The sequence below is a fragment of the Centropristis striata genome, chromosome 10 (assembly GCF_030273125.1).
Source record: "Centropristis striata isolate RG_2023a ecotype Rhode Island chromosome 10, C.striata_1.0, whole genome shotgun sequence".
Classification (NCBI taxonomy): Eukaryota; Metazoa; Chordata; class Actinopteri; order Perciformes; family Serranidae; genus Centropristis; species Centropristis striata.
In genome coordinates this window covers 31,348,501-31,369,399 of record NC_081526.1, presented here as the reverse complement: position 1 = coordinate 31,369,399, position 20,899 = coordinate 31,348,501, and the positions used below count along the sequence as shown (strand labels likewise).

The window sequence follows — 20,899 nt, the reverse complement described above, 5'->3', positions numbered from 1 at the left end:
TACATTGTACTCCCATTTAAGCGTACAGCCAATCATATTTGTGTGACGTAATCAACAGGCGAAGGACACCAACCGATCTGGCAGCCGAGACGATCTGGTACCTACACCGGCAAGCTGGTAGGGTAACGAAACTAAAAGGTTATATTACTGTCATTGTATTTACTGGCTTTTTCAAGGATCAAAATAGTACCAAGTGAAGTGTGAAGTTGGTTTCTGCAGTTTGGTGACCCTGCCAGCTTTCCAGAACTATCTATTCTACGATCAGAACCGGCCAGAACTCGGAAAGTAAGCTAATAGATCTGCATCCACTACACTACTGTAGTATTTCATACACCTTAATGTCTAAACTTTTGAACTATCCCTTATAACAAACTGATGTAAAAAGGAATTTGCAAAGTATAAAGCTGTTAATTTTCCTTTTATTTTAATTATTAAAGCTTGGCTTGGATAATCATATGTTATATCATATGTTTATGATATATTCTGCAACGTGTTCTTTAACCTGCATAACATTACTAGATTTGTGGAGTTTATTGTACAATAAATACAACAATTTAAAAAGTTTTATTATATTTTAGTATAATATTATATTTCACACCTTACCTACAATATCTTCAGTCATCTTAAAAAGACGGTTAACATAACTGACAGGAAATGTCAATGAACGAGGTCATAATGAAGTTATTGAATGTTACAAAAAGACAATGAAGTTCATTATTTGGAGCTTCCTTTTTTATCTGGCAAGGTTGTCAATTGTTTAGCATGGGGATTATCTCTCCTTGTTTGGACTTGGTGAATGTGTTACTAAATGCAATTAGGGACTTTGGGACTACAATCAGGAGCTGCTTGAAACTGGGCATATTTAACAGCCATGACAGATCTGGCGAGGACTGATGGTCGAGCTGTATACAAGGTGACCTCTTGTTGCCCCCGCAGAGTGGCAGTGTTAATTTGCAACATGCCTGTGGACAAAGACGTCCCCAGTGGCCCTGTCTCTTGTGTATACACTCCGGCTGAATGTCAGGCCACAACATAGCTATGTCCAATTAACAGCAGTGACTCTATTAGATGAAACCAATAGTTACAATGGGAGACACGAAAGAGCCTTTTCATCCATTCTGTGGTTCATTTTGAGAATTGAGTTACTATTAAAAAGTCGGCACAAAAACAGTATAATGTGAACTATGGGGTCTTTCAAGAATAAAAAAAGCCAGAGAGAAGATAAACTCATGTGATTGTTGTTTTATATTATTATGATTATTAAGAGTTAACCGTGTCATAAGGTCTATTTTAGTCCATTACAGTCTGGGCTGAGAATGGCAGGCAAGATCAGCATATGCTCAAATGCCATAAAAAAACATACCTCAAACATTTCCATGAAGTTCAATCAGCATCTCACTGACAGTTTCAAGAACAACTGAACATTATTACCTATACGAATGTAGCATTCCTACAATTGCAGTTGATTGCATCATGTTGCAAGGTGTCCCTGGTATTGTGTCCACCCCCTAGACATTCCTGTCTGTTGTTAAAGATTCTGAGCTTCTGAAATGAAAACAGATACAAACAAGTTTTGGTCAAAACACTATGGTTAATTTACAGAAAAGAGCACAAACTAAAAACCGTTATTGCCTTGACAATAATAAGGTGAAACACATCATGAAAATACCTTCCCGATTAGTTTTAACTAACTTTCATCGTGTGAACATTCGGCACTGTGGGAAACCAATGCTTTTATGTGCATCAGTCCATCACACATTATTAAGGTGAATGAAGCTAAGTTACCTTTTTAATTGCCATAAAGCTTGTCTGTAACTTGCATTTCAGTGATTTAAAGTTGCTATTTTCTCCACTTTATGGCCATTAAGTTGTGCATAGGTATTAACTATCTGGCCTCATGCAGGTTTATTCTGTTTTTATTTGGAATATCCAAGATGTACTCATTGGGGGCGGTGGTGGTGGGATTTATTAAGAAAAAACACTTCCCTTCAAACAGTGTGCGCTGCCCATGTGATGCCACCCTGCTGACGTGTCCTTGAGCAAATGTAAGGGTACGACTACGACTGTGGCTGGATGTGACGCTCCCTGTGGCAGGGGTTAGATAAACGCAGTGGGGATCAGAGTGAATCACCTACTGTACTTCCGGCATGGATTTGAATGTTACTCTGAGGGGTTTTAATCCCTCTCCGCTGCAACTTGTTAGCCGCACATCATGAATGGTACCGAAACTTTCTTCTTTATTCACATCCCATTTTATCTATCTGTAGGTGCTTTAATGACTAGAATTGAGTATTACATTGCAACGTGGCCTATCACTTACAACAGATTATATCTAAAACTTAGTTGCCTTTGTATAAGCTACCAATACAAGTGAAAACTAATCATCTGTCTGCCTGAGACCCTCTGCACCCCACAAGCAAAGGCATGTTTTATTTTTAAAGAAAAATCACCATGTAAAAATCACCAATATACACCATACGTGTTTATATTTTTATATAGTCTTAACTTATAATTTAAAGTGTTAACACCACACTGTGAAATTACTCCACTACAAGTAAAAGTCCTGCATCCAAAACTTACTGAAGTAAAAGTACAAAAGTATCAGCTTCAAAATGTACTTACAGTATCAAAAGTAAAAGTACTCATGAAGCAGAATGAACACACTCAGACAGTTTGATTATTAGATTATTATTATTATTGATGCATTTATGTAAGCAGAGAGAGAGTTTGAATTTTGTCAAGGTAGGGCTTATTTAACTAGTTAATTTACTGTTATGATGTTTAATTTAAAAGAATGTCTCATCACTTCAAATAAATCATGTTTTTTTATGTTAAATCTCGACCTGGAAAATAACTAAAGCTGTCAGCTAAATGTAGTGCAGTAAAAAGTATAATATTTGCCTCAAAATGTAGTCGAGTAGAAGTATAAAGTGACATAAAAAGCAAATACTCAAGTAAAGAACAAGTACCTTAAGTACAGTACTTGAGTAAATGTACTTAGTTACTTTCCACCACTGCATACAGTAATCTATTTAGCAATCCCGCAGGAAAAACCCTTATGTGCAATATTAATATAATGTTCAATAGCAGCCATGTAAGTATTTTATGTAACTAATGTGTGAATATTAATGTATGTATATAATGTCTTATTTTTATTGTTATGTCTTTGTAAACTCTGCCATCTGGATCTTAAACTGCTGTGATGAATTTCCCCACTGAGGGATGAAAAAAGTCTTATCTTATCTTTTGACACATGCTTGTGTAAGGAAAAAAATAACCAAATCTTAAAATAGTGACATTTTATAAAAGTAACTTTATTCACATGTCTCTTTTACATATTTGCCAGCAATAACCCATTTAAACCATTCAAACTTGGACTGATCTGCAGGCTGTTTAAACAGAGCAGAATTTAAAAATATAATAAAACATATTGAACTACACTGAGAAATTAAAAAAGTTATAATAAGACACAAATTCAAGTGGAGAGGAACTAAAGCCATAAAACTCTTTGTGGTCAAGCCTTTGCTACCAAGTTCCCCCTTTTTATTAAGAGTAATTACAAAAATAAAACTATAATCTAAAGGATGAAGGGAGACCTCTTTAAAATGCACACTCCACTATTCCACACATAAAAATGGCAAACAATAAAACAGAAGAATTCCTCAAATATAAAATTAAAATTATCTGGTGTAATAAATCTTCAAGATTTTGTCATTATATATATATTAAATTAAAAATTAAAATACATTTTGTTGCCAATATTGCAGTCATTGGGATTGGTGCATGCAGCCAAGTTCCATCTGATTTGCAGATTAAATATTATTATCAGTTTTAGAAAGAAACAAAAAAACACTCATTAATTGCAAGAATTGTTGCAGTCAGTTCCAAGAATTGAGTTCTTATTAAAAAGTTGGCCCAAAAAAGTATATTTTAACTTTACTTTCAAGAAAAAAAACCCCAGAGAAACGGTAAACTCATGTGATGGTGATTTACATCATTAGGATTGTTAAGAGTTGACTGTATCATACAGTCTCTGTCAGTCCAGTCCTGGCTAAGAATGGCAGACAAGATCTGCATTGTGCTTGAATGAATGAAAATTTTAAAAACATACCTCATAAATGTCCATAGTGCAGGCCACAGAGGTTACCTCTTTGATAGGAAGACACAGAGCCGGCCCAAGGCATAAGCGAACTATGCGACTGCTTAGGGCCCCGTGGCCACTAGGGGGCCCCCAAGAGCAATTAACAAAAAATTTGTACATATTTTGTTTAATATTTTGCATGTATGAGTGACGCTTTCTATAAGATCAAAGATATTGTACAAAAATACAATTTTATGTCAACAACGCCAAGATAAAGGAATGTTTTCACGTTTTAAAAAAATAATAAATCAGATGACACTTTTACAGTAAAAATAATGCTTTACCATTTGGATTGTTGTGTAAATCAACCCCAAGTCACTCTATAGTTGAATGTGATACATTTTTAGATTAAAAAACACACGTGACACCCTGGACATCATTCATTCATTGGTATCATTTGTATCATTATTGCATTGGTATTATTCATGTAATTAACTGGGACACCTCCTTAAATGTGTGAAGACAAATCAGGCTGACAATAGTATAATGTAAACAACACTGCCAGAGCCGCAATGAGTTTGTAGTAGGCGTGTGAATGATCAACAATCAATATTATTGGCAGAAATAGAGGGCCCCGAAATTTAATTTTGCTTAGGGCCCCATGGAGGCTTAGGCCGGCTCTGAAGACATAAATCAATGATGGAACTCCCCCCTTGGCAGTTTCTTAAAAATCAAATGTAAAAAGCACATCTTCATAATATTATGGGAAAAGACCATAAAAGTGAACTTTCAATTCTGTTTTCATTTTTGAGGTCCACACTTGGTTGGTGCAGCATAATAGTCCACCCTTGGAAATATAGGCCTGTTTGTGTGTGTGTATGCCAATATTTGTGTCTGATTTATGGAGACTTGAGTGATGTTGCGCCACAAATAAACTGAAGGTGATCCAACTTGCCCTCTACTGGCAGGAAGAGAGGAGTAATTCCTATTATCAATCTAATGCTTATTATTAAGAATAAACACAACACTATGTGTACACCATTGATAAATGTTTGATATTTAGTGTTGTCAAGCTTACATTTAATATCTCACAAGTCTATTTCAAAACAAGTGGTGTTGGCATTCCACTAACCAATTAAATACATTAAGATTTTGTAATAATGTCAACACACATTTCCAACACATTTAACAAGAACTTGAGAAAGATGAGAAAGGTCCAAGTGAAGGGAAAAACACAAACTTTATTCTCTTCTTTTTACAAAACATTTCAGAATCAACCTCAACAAATAATAAATCCAATACAGACTTTCAAAAGGCAAATGATCAAACTGAAACATGATCAGACACATTTCCTCAAACAGCATCCTATAGTGCTAGCCTTTATTTTTTTGCTGCTCTAGCACAGAAACAAAAAAGTGTTAATGTTTTGGGAAAATGGCAAAAGCAACACAAAAAGAGGTGTATTGACTCACACAGCATTGTGGACTGATGAGCACATGAGCGATGCCATGGTTACGAAAGATATGACATTAAAAAAGGCAACTGAGACATTTGCAAATCGATCATACTGTGAAGTAGCATCTTGGCTGGCACACTACCAACAGACACCTTAAACCATTAATGTGCATTTTATAGAAGATTTGGAACTGAAGGTTTGAAATGACACATTAAAAGCCCTCAATCAGCTCCTCCTCAGTTTGTTCTACTTGAACACATCTGGATGCAGCCAGATGAGTGCTAATGTACAGATTTACATTCGTAATGTAAATGTGAAGCAATGTGTACATGTGAAATGTAAATGTATTCATGTAAAGCAGCCTTGTTGCAGCAACAACATTGTATCACTGACTTAAAACCGACGTATAATCAATTCTAACCAAAAGTACCTGAGCACAAACTGCAACTGGGAAATGATCAAGTAATTATATCCCAACTTGTCAAATACTTTCTCAGGATCCTGGGCGTCTGATACTGACGCACAAGGCTTCCACCTGCTCTGTTTTGGACATGACCGGGACGCTGCGTTACTTTCAGCTATTTATGTGCATAGGGGCTTGTAGAACCTGATAATGTAATAAATTCCCGATAATGTAATAACCCCAATAATGTAATAAAAATCTGCACTTGAGTCCATTGAAAATGTAATAAAACCTGATAATGTAGTAACTTCCCGATAATGTAACAAAGTGCATTTCCCAATAATGTAATACACTTTTTACCAGTAATTTAATAAAGTATAACATTAATGGGAGGTTATTACATTATCAGGTTAGCCTTCATTTATTTCGCAAGTCCTGATAATGTAATAACTCCCCAATATTGTAATAATTTAACAGCAGACCACCCATTACTTGGGTTCAAGTGGTAACACTGTGAAGGCAACTCTAGCTCAAGAGCTCTAGCGCCACCAACAGGGCAAAGTTGAATGTTTATTAACTTTTGACCCGTTCATCCGTTTTACACAAACGAGGTATCCATGACACACGAATGCATTCAACAGCTTCTTGAAATCTAAAGGTGCTTGGTGTTATACTTTATTACATTATTGGTAAAAAGTGTATTACATTATTGGGTAATGCACTTTATTACATTATCAGGACGTTATTACATTATCAGGTTTATTACATTTTCAATGGACTCGAGTGCAGATTTTTATGACATTATCGGGAATTTATCACATTATCAGGTTCTACAGGGCTTTCAGAACAAACTTCTGTGTTTACAGGAAACCACTTGACGATGCAGGATGACTTCAAGTCACAACAATGACTCTTACTTTCACACGGGACACAAACACTGGTCTGATGTATCCAACTTCACTCCGGCACATCCAGAGTGGACTTTTGCGCTCTTTATACTATGTCCATTACTTTAGGCTTGTAATGAAATAATTGGAGTAATGTATCAAATGTCATGGACTCTGTGGAAACTTCCTGCTCCTCTTAACTCCCCGCCCCCCTGCTCATTGTGACACACACCTGAAGCTCATTCTGCTCATTATTTCCTCAGTACTTAAGCCTTTTAGTTTGTCACGTGTCATTTGCCAGATCTTAATTTGTGCTCCTGCACTGTAAAACCCAGCTTGTTGTTTCAACTTAAATATTTGAGTGTCAATGCTGCGAAGAATTTTATGTCACAACAACAAAGACATTGGACTCAATATTTTAGGTTAAAATTACTTTTTGCACAAATCTTTGTTGTACTGAAAAGGAAAAAACAGTTATAATAACAAACAAGCAACATTGGGTTTTACAGTGTGCCTGTTTAGTACTCATCTGTTTTAGGATTTTTGACCTTCACCTGTTGTGGATCTTGCCTGATGTCTCTGTACCTTTGCCTGGATCTGTGTTTTCCTTTTTTGGAACAGACTGTTCTGTATATATACTGTTTTGTTCAGTAAACCCTGTTTTTGCCTTTCTCCTACCTCAGCCTGTGACTCTGCATGTAGGTCCCTCTCTGATCTGTGACAACAAAATGTGTTTAAGATAGATGTGGATTATAGAATAGTACACCTGCAACCAGTAAAACACAGCAGGCCTTTCTTATAAACAGTCCGTAGTTATTTTCCTACAAAAAGTAAAGCGCCACATTTTGTACAATCCCATGAAATGTGTAGGACTTTGACCCAGAAGACCTGTGTTTGTGTCCCGTTTTAGATATATTTACTTGTGTTCTTCCTCACATACATCCAGTAGTTTTGCACACAAGCAGTTATTTTACATCTAACTCTGTTCCCCTTTCCTAACCTTAAATAATTGGTTTTCTTGCCTAAACTTAAGTAGTTCCATATCCCTATGTAACTGTGTTTAAAACCACTGACAGATCATTAAAAGCTTATCTGTGACGTGTTTAAAAACTGACCATAATTTCCTTGGATGTCATATGAATCTTGTTGCAAAAGGTTTCGTACAAAATCTTACGAACCTGTTCATGAGAATATGTTGAACCCAGATAAACATCATATAACTTGTCGGACTGTCATGACTGTGAAGTCATGGCTACAGATCTATATTCTTATAGCCTTCACTTTGAAAAGAGAGCTGTAGATACATATAAGACCATCAATTCATTATGTTTGCTGAACATAGAGAAACTCTTGCTTTATCTACAATAATAGATCACAATTAGATTAGATAACAATGTTAAATAAAACATCTGTAAAACATAATGTCCAGATTACCTGTCAAACTCTATAAACTTTTTGATCATTCTGCATCATATTCTCATGTAATAGTTTGTGCGCCTGATTAAAAAAAGACACCCTTAATGGTGTTTTAATCGAGTATGACGTGTAATTGACATCAGTTAACACATTTTGAAATACATTCAGCTTTAGTTTGACAGGAACACAGGCTGTGGTCTGTTAGTAAGACGAGCTGAAACAAATATACAACGTGATGTTACCAAGGAGATCCTGAATAGTGCAACAGGGTCATACATAAATGTTTATATAAGCCGTGTTCTTATGTAGCTTGATTGACTGACGTAACCTTCATAACCAATGACAGGTAGATACATATGTAACATATTTGTGACCGATGTCTCATACATGTTAGACTAGAAACGCACTATATTTTCTGGAATGGTTTGTTGCCTACCAAACAGCTGTTTGGCATACACTGAAACCTTAAATGAGCTACATGTGAGTGTAAATACACACTGGACAATTCTCAGACCTTTCTATACGGCCCATGCCTCTTATACATAGTTGTTATGAGATGGCAGCATGAATAAAATGATTACGTTATATTATGTTGCTGAACTATGAACTCGGTGAATAAAGGTGTTGTTTATTCGTAGCATGCGTTTGGACATCATTCTTCACTGCAGTCATTTGGTCTCGCATGGAACTCGGAAAGACGGATATTAGTGCACTACAGCGGATGTTTATTGGCCTGTACCAATGAGGTCATTTTAAATTGGAGTCAAAGTGACACATTCAGATCATAAATAGACTGTTCAGGGCTCGCTCCATTCCCTTTCACCGTTCAGTCTTCCTTTCTATCTGTTTGATTTTTAAATAAATTGGAAATGCCGTAGGCTTTGTGCGTCATGCAGATCAATCTATAGTGTACATACAGCACTATGACAAGCAGGCAATGTCTACAGGCACACTGGAATAAATAATCCGATTCAGTGTTGTTTATTGAACATTTGTGTTTGGTGATGCATTGATGCAGGTACTGTTGTTGTTTAAAGCAATTACAATGAGTTTTGAATAGGGAAATGAAATAGTCTGATGCCTCTATATGACTTACAGTATACAGTCATGGAAAAAAATATTAGACCACCCTTGTTTTCTTCAATTTCTTGTTAATTTTAATGCCTGGTACAACTAAAGGTACATTTGTTTGGACAAATATAATGATAACAACAAAAATAGCTCATAAGAGTTTCATTTAAGAGCTGATATCTAGACATTTTCCATGGTTTTCTTGATAATGAATTTGGTTATTATTTAAAAAAGGCTACATATCAGCTTTTTTTGTACCTTAAGTTGTACCAGCCATTAAAATGAACAAGAAATTGAAGAAAACAACGGTTTAATAATTTTTTTTCATGACTATCAGCAAATGAGAGCATCAGCAAAAAGACTGGCTATTTTAACATAGTTAATCTTAAAGGGGACATATCATGAAAAACTCAAAACTGTGAAACAAGTGTCAGTTTTTTTTGTCAAGATGATGTGGTTCAACAAGCCAGTCATATTTGGCTCCACTTCCTATGTCACATGCAAGGCTTAAAGAGACAGGCACTAAAACGGCATGTTTTAGACAAAGGGTGATTGCAGGTATATTCAGACAGACAGTTTGAGGAAAATAATGTTGTTTTTTTACAGTGAGGCATGCAGATATGTTCTAGTAGAAACCCAAACTACAAGTATGAACTTTAAATTGAACATAATATGTCCCCTTTAATGCCTGTCATTGAGTCCAATTCCCCGCAACATGATATTTTACATTTCTATGTTTACATTTTACTCAGTTTAGCAGTGAGTATTACCATAGCCAGTGAAAAGGAAGCAGGAGAGGACTTTTCTTTAGAATATTTTATTTCTGATGTTATATTTTGTGGTTATGGCTGATACTGTGGCAGGATCAGCAAAGAGAAATGGAAAATATTTTACTGAAGAACAAAAGAAAGCCAAAAGGGACAGTGACTGAGCACGGGTGAAAACACAAGTCAGCCTTGGTTGCTCATTCAACAGATGGAGAGATTTGCTGGATTTTAAAGGACTCAAAACTGATCCTGAATTGTCCGTCTTCCTCCTAGGCAGGTATGTAACATGTCTTTTTGATTTATGAAACACATTGTGAGACATGTTTTTTTTAATCAAGAAATGCTTTTTTTGTGGTGGCTAAAACAAAGTTGACTTTGTTTCACCTTTGTTGTACGACAGTTAATAATCTTACACAGCCACAGATAGACACACTACCTCATCACTATGCATCCCACAAACAGCAGCGTTTAAAGGAGAAAAAATATTTCAAAAATAAGTAGCGTCTTTTCTTTCACTTGCTTCTGAAACAAATTTGCACGACAGCCAGATCAAGATCTTTACGACAAAAGGCCTAATGAAAACGATACCGCTTTTGTCCACAGGGGTCGCCAAAATCAACCCAAAATCCCTTGTAGTTGCTTTAAATATGGCATAAAAATGACAATATATTAGAATGTGGGGTAGGTAAAGAAGGGACAAACTTGTTTTTAAATTGCTCTACCAATCTCTACTTTGCATTTACTTTCAGGTGCCTGCAGTGCGAGAAAGAAAAAGCACAGTGACGTGTTAAAACATGAGGTAAAACAAAGCGGTGCAGTGCGTGAGATGCCATGAAAGGTACTAGAGTGTCAAAAAAGTAAAGCGACCTTTCACAAACAGAAACAACAGGGTTTCGGATAGGTGTGAGGAATCCTAGTGACAGTGCAGATACACATGTTTACAGTAAATACTAAAAAAAACATAAAAAGTTAAAGTCACTTAAATATCAGGACAGTCAAGTACAGAGAAATAAATATACTAGGTGCAATGCCATTTGCTCAAAGGTCATGTGATGCACTGAGGGAAGATGGGTAGAAATTAGAGTGTGCCCATTCCAGTGACTTCAGACGTCAGCCTAGAACAGTTGAGGGAAGGCGGGGGAGCGGGGGGAGGGGAGGCAGACAGAGAAAATAAAAACAGCTGTGAAAAGAAGAACTTTCGCTTGGAAGTGAAAGTTATGCTGCAATGGCTGGCTTTGTACACCAGTTTTTTTGCTGGCTTAATACCATATTTTCATCACACCCTTTCACAGAAAACATCTTAACCTGTAAAAATATGGTAAGATAACCATGCACTACTGACCCCCTCATGAAGCCATGCAGTGGACAGAAAAGAATGCAGCGTCATGAAATGTGTAGAAACTGCTGTAGTGTTCCCTGACAGAGGCATCACATCACTCTTCTTTCTAACAGCATTGCTCAAGTGGCAGTCACGTGTTTGCCTTATTTTTTTCTTTGCTTTTTTGTTCATTTTACATTTTTTTATTAATTTTGCTCTTTCCAGACAGTGACACAATAGGACTTAATAGGCAAATGTAATTATAATAATAGGTTATCTAATATAGTGATGACAAAAAGAACAATATAACTCTTGGAATGAGGCATGCTATATAAATACTTAAAGGTATACTATGCAGGATTTTCCTTAAAAAAACAATAAATAAATAACAATATACAGACATAATGAATCCCTCATGACTAATAGAATCCAATATAAGTGTGTGGCAGTATCTGCAGAGAGCCTGCCCTTTTGCTGTTTTTCTTTTACTTTCATTTTGTTGTGTTCAATATGTTCCTGGGCATTACAAAGCCAAAAAAAGTGGCAGACACAGTGCCAAAAAAAATCACAAATATAATAAGGGGACAAAGCTCCTTCCAAAACCAGAGTGAATCTGAGGGTTTGCTTTCACTCGAGCAAAACCGAGAAGAGACAAAGAGTAAGATGGAATCCCTGCATTGTATGCCTTTAAAGGAATAGTTTGACTTTTTGGGAAATATGCTTATATCCTATTTTTTGCAGTAGGACCAGAAGATCAATATCACTTTTCTTAAACACTCTAGCTCTGTCTTAAGGTAGCATTTTTTGCCTACTGGCATCTTTAAAAGTGACTAATCTAAACGCAAAGGAGAACTGAAGTGTAAAAATGAAAAATGAAGGTTTATAAGGGGGGGTATGTGTCTTTGGTAAAAGCAGTTGCCAGGAAACCATCACGATGATGAATTAGCTTTAGGCCCTGCCTACATGTATATGGATATTTTGTTTACAAATAAATCTGTTCACACAATTTTCAACTTTCAGAAAACACCTCCGTCAACACTAAAACACGAAAACAACTCCAAACACTTGCTGGGCCAGTAGGTGATGATAAAGGCAATGTCAATTGTACACTAGATACCAGAGAAGTTTAGAGAAGATTCTAAACATGTAGTGAGCTTCTCTTCCAGAATAAACTTTCATTCATTCATTGTCCTTATTCGCTTATCCGCACTCGGGTCGCAGGAGCCAATCCCAGCTGACATTGAGCAAGAGACGGGGTAGACCCTGGACAGGTCTCCAGACTATCACAGGGCTGACACACAGAGACAGACAATCACGCTCTCATTCACAATTAAGGGCAATTTAGAGTCACCAATTAAACCTAAGTGCATGTTTTTGGACTGTGGGAGGAAGCCTGAGTACCTGGTAAGAAGGCACGCTGACACGGGGAGAACATGAAAACTCCACACAGAAGAGTCGCAGCCCGGAGTCAAACTGGCGACCCTCATGCTGTGCTAACCACTACACCACCGTGCAGCACCCAAAATAAACAATATTAACCAAATATCTGTTTATTTATAAGATATTTGGTAATATTTGATACTTACAGGTGCATCTCAATACATTAGAATATGATGGAAAAGTCAATTTCCAGTAGTTGAAGTCAAATAGCCCCAACCAAGTATTGAGTGCATATAGATGGGCATAATTTTCAGTGGACAACATTTCCATATTAAACATACTGTTTAAAATTGGTCTTTTAAAATATTCAAAATGTTTGGGACGCTGAATTTTAAGTCTTCATTAAATGCAAGCCATGATCATTATAATTTGAAAAAAATGGAATAAATTAAAACATGAAATGTTTCATACTGTGTGTAATGGAGCTAGACAATGTGTTATTTCCACTTTTTGAATTGAATTACTAACATAAATAACGTTACTGACAATTCTATGATATTCTTATTTATTGAGATGCACCTGTATTTATTTTAGGGCTGCCCCGTCATTAATTGATTTGCTCTTAGTTGACGAAGATTTCTTTCATCCATAAGTCATTCAGGGTTGTTTTTAGGCTCTTTTCATGTTAAATCACTTAGAAACGTATATGAACATCTGTGGTAAACACAAGATTTAAAGTTGTGCTTTTGCTTGTGGAGGCGTTTTTGAAAATCTCAAAACTTGAGTGGCCAGGAGGTTTAGGAAAATCTCTAAGATATTATGTAGACAGGACATTAGATATTCTGGAATATCTGGAATGCAGATTTTGTCACCTTTGAACAGACTCAGACTAGCTGTTTGCCTTTGCTAAGCTGAGCTAACAGTCTCCATATTAACTGACAGTTAATAGTGGTATCAATCTTCCTATCTAACTCTAAGCAAAATAACAATAATATCTGAATATCCCAAAATGCCAAACTATTCTTAACAATATAATGGCTACATCCATTAAAAACAAATACCAGTGATGTTAGTCTGACTTTTACTATAGGTCTCCTGGGGGCTAAAGCTTATATGTTAAGCAAAACCATGGGAGTCTATGGGAAAGTTCCATGGGACAACACATAGAGGTTAATTGTGAAGCGGTGGTGTTGATGTTAGCTTCTGCAAACAGAAGCAGATTGGGGGTGACTTCAGGATGTAGTCATGGATGAGGGGTCATTCCACATGGCAGCCACGTCCCTGAACCTGCCATTGGAATTGTGGGAAAGCAATAGCCATTAGTTTCTCAGCCGAGGGTTTTTGAAATCCCCTTCAGAAGTCAATGACATAAAGTCCTGTTTGTTCGTTTGTATGTGGCTTCTCCTGCTCTGACGCTGATAACATTTGACTTTGAGGTGCAGGTTGCCTGTGGACATGAGTCAGGTTTCGTTTTCTCCGAGTTGCGGACAACACATTTATTTTCTCTGTTGATAATGAATTAGTGCTTTCAGTGGATAGAGGTGGAAAAGAGACAGGGTACTGGAGCATGGCAGGAAAAACTAAAAACTCAGCTCCTCTATTTCTCTGGTATGTGCAGTATCTTACTGTCCAGACCCTGCTTATCTAGTTCTGGGGCTCAAAAGATTTTGTCTTTGAGTTAGTTGCTTTTAAATGAATAACATACATGACTTATGTGTAAATACAGCAGTTATCCTAGTTATATCTGGTGTATTAGCCTGGTTGAGGCTGAATACTTTTTGTGTTGTTTTACAGCTATATTACTGACTATTTTTGCCATGGACTTTCCAAACTGAGGCAGGCACTGAACATTTGATGATTCATTTATTGACTAATTTACTAATCTGCAGGTTCTGTTCAAAGACACAGCTCACTTGTCTCAGTAGTTGGCCTCGCTCCCATGAGCCACTTACTTGCAAAGAGTGTATTTGCTGCAACTTAATGCATTTTAATGCCTGCACTTGGGTGGAAACCAGAACAAAAGTAGAAAGGAAGAATATAACATGAATAGCAACATTATTCATGGACTTATCTGTCGCTTGTCAAAACCTGACAGATAGCAAGCTTTTTCTGGCAACTCATCAAAGTATCAGTGTCATGGATGTCAGCGCTAAACTAGTGCACTATTTTTTTATTTATCATTTCAAACAGCACAATCTTAGATATGAGTCTCCTTGGATCTTCACTGTAAGCATGGTCATTCAGGTGCTTTTTATCCCTCAGATTGTGCTGGAACCCAGCAGTAAAAGTTAAAAGGTTACCTGGCATTGATGAGATACTGGGCCAGGCTGATGTTAGCAGGAGTCCCTGTGATAGTGATCTGGCGCTCTGAAGAGCCCTCCATGGCGTTCGCAATTTTGATCTGCGCTCCAGACATCTGTCGAATCTCATTTATTTTGGTTCCTTGGCGTCCAATGATGCAGCCTATTAGCTGGGGGGAAAAACAGAAGTCAGTGAACATGAAGCAAGGAAACGTCTGTGGTGTCTTAATTTATTCGGAATGTATTTGACGTTAAAAAGGATGTTTAATGGGTTATGAAATAGACTTGGTTTAATTTAAATCCCCTCATTAGCTTAAGTTTGATTAATGGTAGTATGGCAAGTAGATCAGCTGATTGGGGAAGTTTGCAGGATCATTGTTGGTAATGTTGTCAGCAATTTATTCTTATGGCATTTGTACATTTGAAAGCACAGGATTATCTCAGTTTACTCTGCTATTTGCTAATGTTTTCCTTATCAGTTAATTAACAATTAAGCTGCCATCCACTCTCTTAATTTCAGTTAATTAGAGTGGACAAAAGTCTTAATCATTTTAGTTACTATACAAGATTACATAAACAACATTTTTTGCACAACTGACATCTTCTCAACATAATTTAAATGTCAAAGTATGTGAACTGAAAGAAACACATTACGAAAAGTACAGAATTTTCAGTCAGCCGTCTTGAGAAAGTTTTACTCACATCATTTGGAATGGTGAGTTCATGGGTGCTGGCTGGTGGACTGGCATCCAGACCTGAATTGGGGAGCAATGGGAAAAGAAAGAAGACTTGACTTTAAAAGGTCACTTTAACCTTTTAAAGGGCTTTTTTTTTTTTTTTACATTTTGGGAAATACACTTATTTGCCAAAATTTATATGAGAACCACAGTAGATATGAAGTTTAAGAACAGCAGGGAGTCTGTTAACAAGGAGAAAAGGGAGCAAAGCTCTGTCCAAAGGTTTCAAAATCCACCTACAAGCACTAATAAAGACAAATCATCTTGTGATATCTCGCCTGTTTAATCCATAAAAAAATGTGCTAAAGGCTGCTGGCTTAAACTTCATATTTAAAAGCAACAGCCAGCAAGAATCAAACTTTGGTTAGCACAGAGAATGGAAATAATTGGAAACTGCTTGCCTGGCTCTGTCCAAAGGTGACATTTTTTTCCCACCAGCAAGAAAGCAGAGCTAAACTAACAGCTTCACATTTAATGTTCAGATATAAGAGATGCTGTCGATCCTCTCAAGCTAACACTGAGCTTTAAAGGTCAGATTTTTTATAGCTAGCCAATCTAGCTAGTCTAGTTATTTTTCCACTGTTTCATTCTCTGTGCCAAGCTAGGCTAAGGGCTGCTGTCTGTAGCTTCACATTTAAGAGCTACAGCCAGCATCAGATTAGCTTAGCGAAACACAAAGACTCCACAAAGACTGGAAACGGAGAAAACGTTGGCTGGCTCTGTCTAAAGGTGATATCTGCCTACCAGCAAGAAGCTAAGCCAACAGTTTCCTGTCTTGAAATTAAAAATACAGATATGATGATTAGTGTTGATCCCCTCTGCTAACTCCCCACTTTTTTATTTTACAGTTCATGAAGCTTCATTTGCACATTACTGTGTATTTCCCAAAATAGCAAACTGATCTTTGAAGTATGAAAGGTTATCTCTCAGTGGACCCTTTCTTGTATTTTTTTCCTTGATCATATTTATCTTTATTAAGTAATGTGTGTGTTTGTGTGTGTGTGTGTGTGTGTGTGTGTGTGTGTGTGTGTGGTTTGATAGGATTTGTGAAAAGCCAGCAAACGCATTTAAATAAGGGCATTTTTTGTTGATTCGATAAATAATTCCATATATATTGGTAATTGCCACATCCTCTTAGATGAGAGTGGTGAAAACAACTAATCACACATATTTACTCATGAGATCTTAAGTTGGTCTTTTGCAAGTACACATGCAAGAAATGATACAGGAAGAAGAATATATTTCATGTGAAACAGTTGAATTCGGATGTGGGGGAAAATTCCGTTGGTTATTATGGTACAAAGTGGCCAAGAAGTTTTCATCTGTAATGGAAAGTTAAACAACCTGAAACGTGTGGGACGGATGTATCCTGTTGCCAAGTTATAATGCAATTCTAAATACATTGTTTGAAAAAGGAAGCCCAGAGCCAAGAGAAAATATATACATGAAGACAAATCAAAGAAAGAGAGAAACCACAGGGGTCATGTCATGCTGTGCCAAAAGAGAGATAAGGTGGAAGGTAGGGAAAGAGAAAAATGTTTCTCTGGATGCAAAGAGAAGGAAGTATCTAAAGGGCCTTGTGGGTACGTACCAGGGAAAGCAGGGGTGGTCTGTCCAAGAGGGGTAAAGGGGGTTTGCTGCATAGCCAACTGGTGGAGCTTGGTCAACTGCTGAAGGGTTAGGAGGGAAAGTAGAACTAAGAGGTTACTGTTACACAGGTCACACCAAGAAATGAAGGCAACCAAAACTAGAGTGAAGAAACGGTGAGGAGAAGGAGGCCATGACACAGGGTGGTGGAGGACAAAAAAGTAAGAGAAAAGAGATACAGAGAGAGAGTGATTGTTTGTCATGGAGTTGTAAATATCTAGGTTTTTTAATTCTTCTTGATTTCCTACGGTGGCCCTGAGAGCTCACAGCGCTGCAACTTAAGAAAACACATGCAAATACACAAAACACAAGCAAATTGAGAAAACGTCTTCATCAATTTGACAACAGAAGCGCAGCATTTAGAAAATGCGCTGCAAAGACCACAACACAACAGAAGTGTTTCCAGAGGACACTTAAAAGTGATGCACACGTCTGGCCACGCTTCTGATATAATCGCGGTATTTCAAGATAATGATATTTTCATGTTATAGCGTGATATATAACGTTTACCTGCTAGCCCGTATCAATCACATTGCAGTTAAACAAATCAAATAAATGAAATGATACACATCTCTCTTAACTGCACCTAGTTGGTCTTGGTCTTGCTAACCCGCTAACGCTAGCCCACTAACGTTAGCATGCTATGATCGGCCGCTAACATTAGCACTCTCGCACTAGCCCGCATGTGCATCACTTTTAAGTGTCCTCTGGAAACACTTTTGTTGTGTTGTGGTCAATTTGCAGCACTTTTTCTTATTGTGTTGCGTGCAGCGCATTTTCTTATTGTGTTGTGTTGTGGTCTTTGCAGCGCTTTTTCTAAATGCTGCGCTTGTGTTGTCAAATTGATGAAGATGATTTCTCAATTTGCTTGTGTTTTGTTATGCATGTGTTGTGAGCTCTCGGGGCCACTGTAATTTCCTACTTTATTGTAATTTCACATATGTCAATGTGATTTTTTAAGACCACTCCACTCACGGGCACATTAACTAAATGCAGGAAATAATTTCCATTTGCCCCTCAAACCTTTGGTTTAACATGCCCATCGGAGCAACCTCTCCACTCCGACATGGTCACAGGCCGTCCACCCCCTGCTGTGGATCATTTCCATCAGGAATGGGAGAAGACGGATGCTTTCAAGCCTTCTTCTCCTTTTAAGAGGCGTTTTAATGAGGGTGGAAGAGGGTGTCAAGCCAGTACTTGAGTGATTGTACCGTCAACCACCACCTCCAGTAGCATCAATCACTGCCCAACTTTGAATTAGTGGATCTGACACAAGGTAGGTCTTGAGATGCTCTTACGACAAGGACAGATGAAGGCAGATTATTAATGGAGACTATATGGTCCATTGGAATTAAATGGGTGTCTACATCAAACTACCATTATTGTCTTTGCCTTTTTTATTATCCACAGCAATGGTTTATTATCAACCACATCTGGCAAGAGCTCTTTCCGGTGGTTGTGCTGTAGTCCACCCTTAAACCTCAAGGACAGAGAGTTTTGAAGTTGTGATTTATGACTTGAATTTAAATAATATCTTCAAAGAGCTGGTGTGTCGATGTAATAAAATGTCTGCTTGTATTTTTATTTATATGTAATTGCAACTCCTCCTCATTATCAACTCGTCACATAAGAGGTGCTTAATTAGAACCCCTTGACATCACTTTTTTGCACACTGGATAAGCCTTCAAGTCAAACTATGACTATACTCTCACTATAGTAGGAGTTTAGGCATGTGGTTAAATTGAATTTTAAAATCAGTTGTTTGTGTAACAAAATTACTTGGTTAGGTTTAGGATAAGATCATGGTTTGGATTAATATAAACATGTTTGTTATGGAAATTACGTTTCGTAACCTATGTAAGTTAGATCGTCAACTTAAAGGCTGAATAAGTGGTTCATATTGATTCCGACAGAAAGTAATGCACAGTATGTAGGTACTAAGTGTTCAACAATCCTTACCCTGTTCTTTTTTCATAACCTTAAGTAAGTTATTTTGGTGCCTAAACTGAAGCATTTTTACAGCATTATCAATGTTTGAGACCCATGTGTCCACAATGACTTTCTCACTCACCTGACTCACTGAGCACTTGCTCTGAACATCAAATATGGTCACTAATGGGTTTGAATTGGAGTTAGTTAAAAGCCCAGTGCGTTTTATACAGAAGTTAAGAGGTGCATGTGCGTCACTATGAGACAACGAGGGCTGTGAGAAAGCAACGCTATTTGACCTGGGAATGAGAACAGTCTGATAATTAAGATACAGGTAAGATTCTTGATTGAATTAGAAAGAGACCAACAACTCACATCTGGGTGTGGTATGGCATACTGTCCCTGAATTGTGTAGGCCTGGAGAGAGGAAAAACATAACAGATAGCAGATTTTAGCATCTCACTTACAATAAAACAAGGGGAAAGTGTCAATTGCATTTCCCCCCCTCAAAAACAGTAAGTGATATTACAGAAAAGAAAATCTCCTTTATCATCCTCATCAATACCAAATTGAAAGAAGTAAAATCATCAGTGTAAAATACACCTACCCGAGTTCTGATAAGTGGTTAATCATAATGAATGAATTATTGAATTCAGGATATGACCAAATGTCTCCTCTTCTGTTTCTGTGTTATGGCGTTGAATAATGGCCAGAAAAGTGTTTTTGCAAAACATAATGATGTCACAGTGAAGTAAACCTTTAACCTTCTGGATATAAAATGGCATTACTTCATCAAATCTGACATGAATAGCCAATGAATTCATGAATTACGGCCAAAAGAATTTTCGAGTAAAGTCACAGTGATCTTGACCTTTGACCTCCACTGTGCGAATTTTGTAAAAATTCCCTCAAGATGGTCCTGAATAATCACATTCACAAGAAAGGGACAGGCATGAGGTCACAGTGACCTCGACCTTTGACCTTTGTCCTCCAAAATTGTATCAGTACATCTTTGAGTCTAAATGGACACATGTGCCTTCGCTGTTTGTCGCTGGCACAAAGGCATAAAAATAGAATTGGTATGGATACTGTCATAAAAATACAGAATTGCTTTGTCTTTGGTTCTCCTCTTTCATTTTTTATTCATACATTCAGTTCTATAAAATAAATAGGATAGTCTCAGGTCTCAGATGACTCCTTTTTTTCGGTTTCTAGAATCTATAGATTAAATTTGTGTGCACAAAGTGATGCCATCCAAAGCCAGTAAACCATTAAAAACTACAGCTTCTCAACTAACCATAATGATTAATGAACACATTGAACACTGTCTCGCCAGAACTGAATGTTCTGAGTTATGTTGCACAGGTGTTTGTGTGTTTCTTTGTCGCCCTGTGTGAGTTCATGTTTCCCATTTTCTCAAAACAGGCTGGTCTATTTATGTCTAAAGGCTTCAATTGTGTCTTATGCTCCCTTTAATGTCCACTGGGTATAATTTCCAGACAAAAGA

At 37.1% G+C, this 20,899-nt stretch overlaps 1 protein-coding gene across 4 annotated transcripts in view; it reads right to left on the bottom strand.

Moving 5' to 3' along the window:
* Positions 1-6,799: 6,799 nt before the first annotated feature.
* Positions 6,800-20,899, bottom strand: part of LOC131978736 (poly(rC)-binding protein 3) — a 99,159-nt gene continuing 85,059 nt past the window's right edge. The window contains exons 13-17 of one of the 4 annotated variants that reach the window (XM_059342462.1): positions 19,768-19,809; positions 17,408-17,486; positions 15,782-15,834; positions 15,080-15,249; positions 6,800-14,066 (exon numbers count right to left, since the gene is read on the bottom strand). In XM_059342462.1, the coding sequence (XP_059198445.1) occupies positions 14,012-14,066; positions 15,080-15,249; positions 15,782-15,834; positions 17,408-17,486; positions 19,768-19,809 (399 nt within the window). In that variant the 3' untranslated portion in view covers positions 6,800-14,011. The remainder of the gene's footprint in view (positions 14,067-15,079; positions 15,250-15,781; positions 15,835-17,407; positions 17,487-19,767; positions 19,810-20,899) is intronic. The other 3 variants (XM_059342463.1, XM_059342464.1, XM_059342465.1) reach the window with 3 other exon arrangements.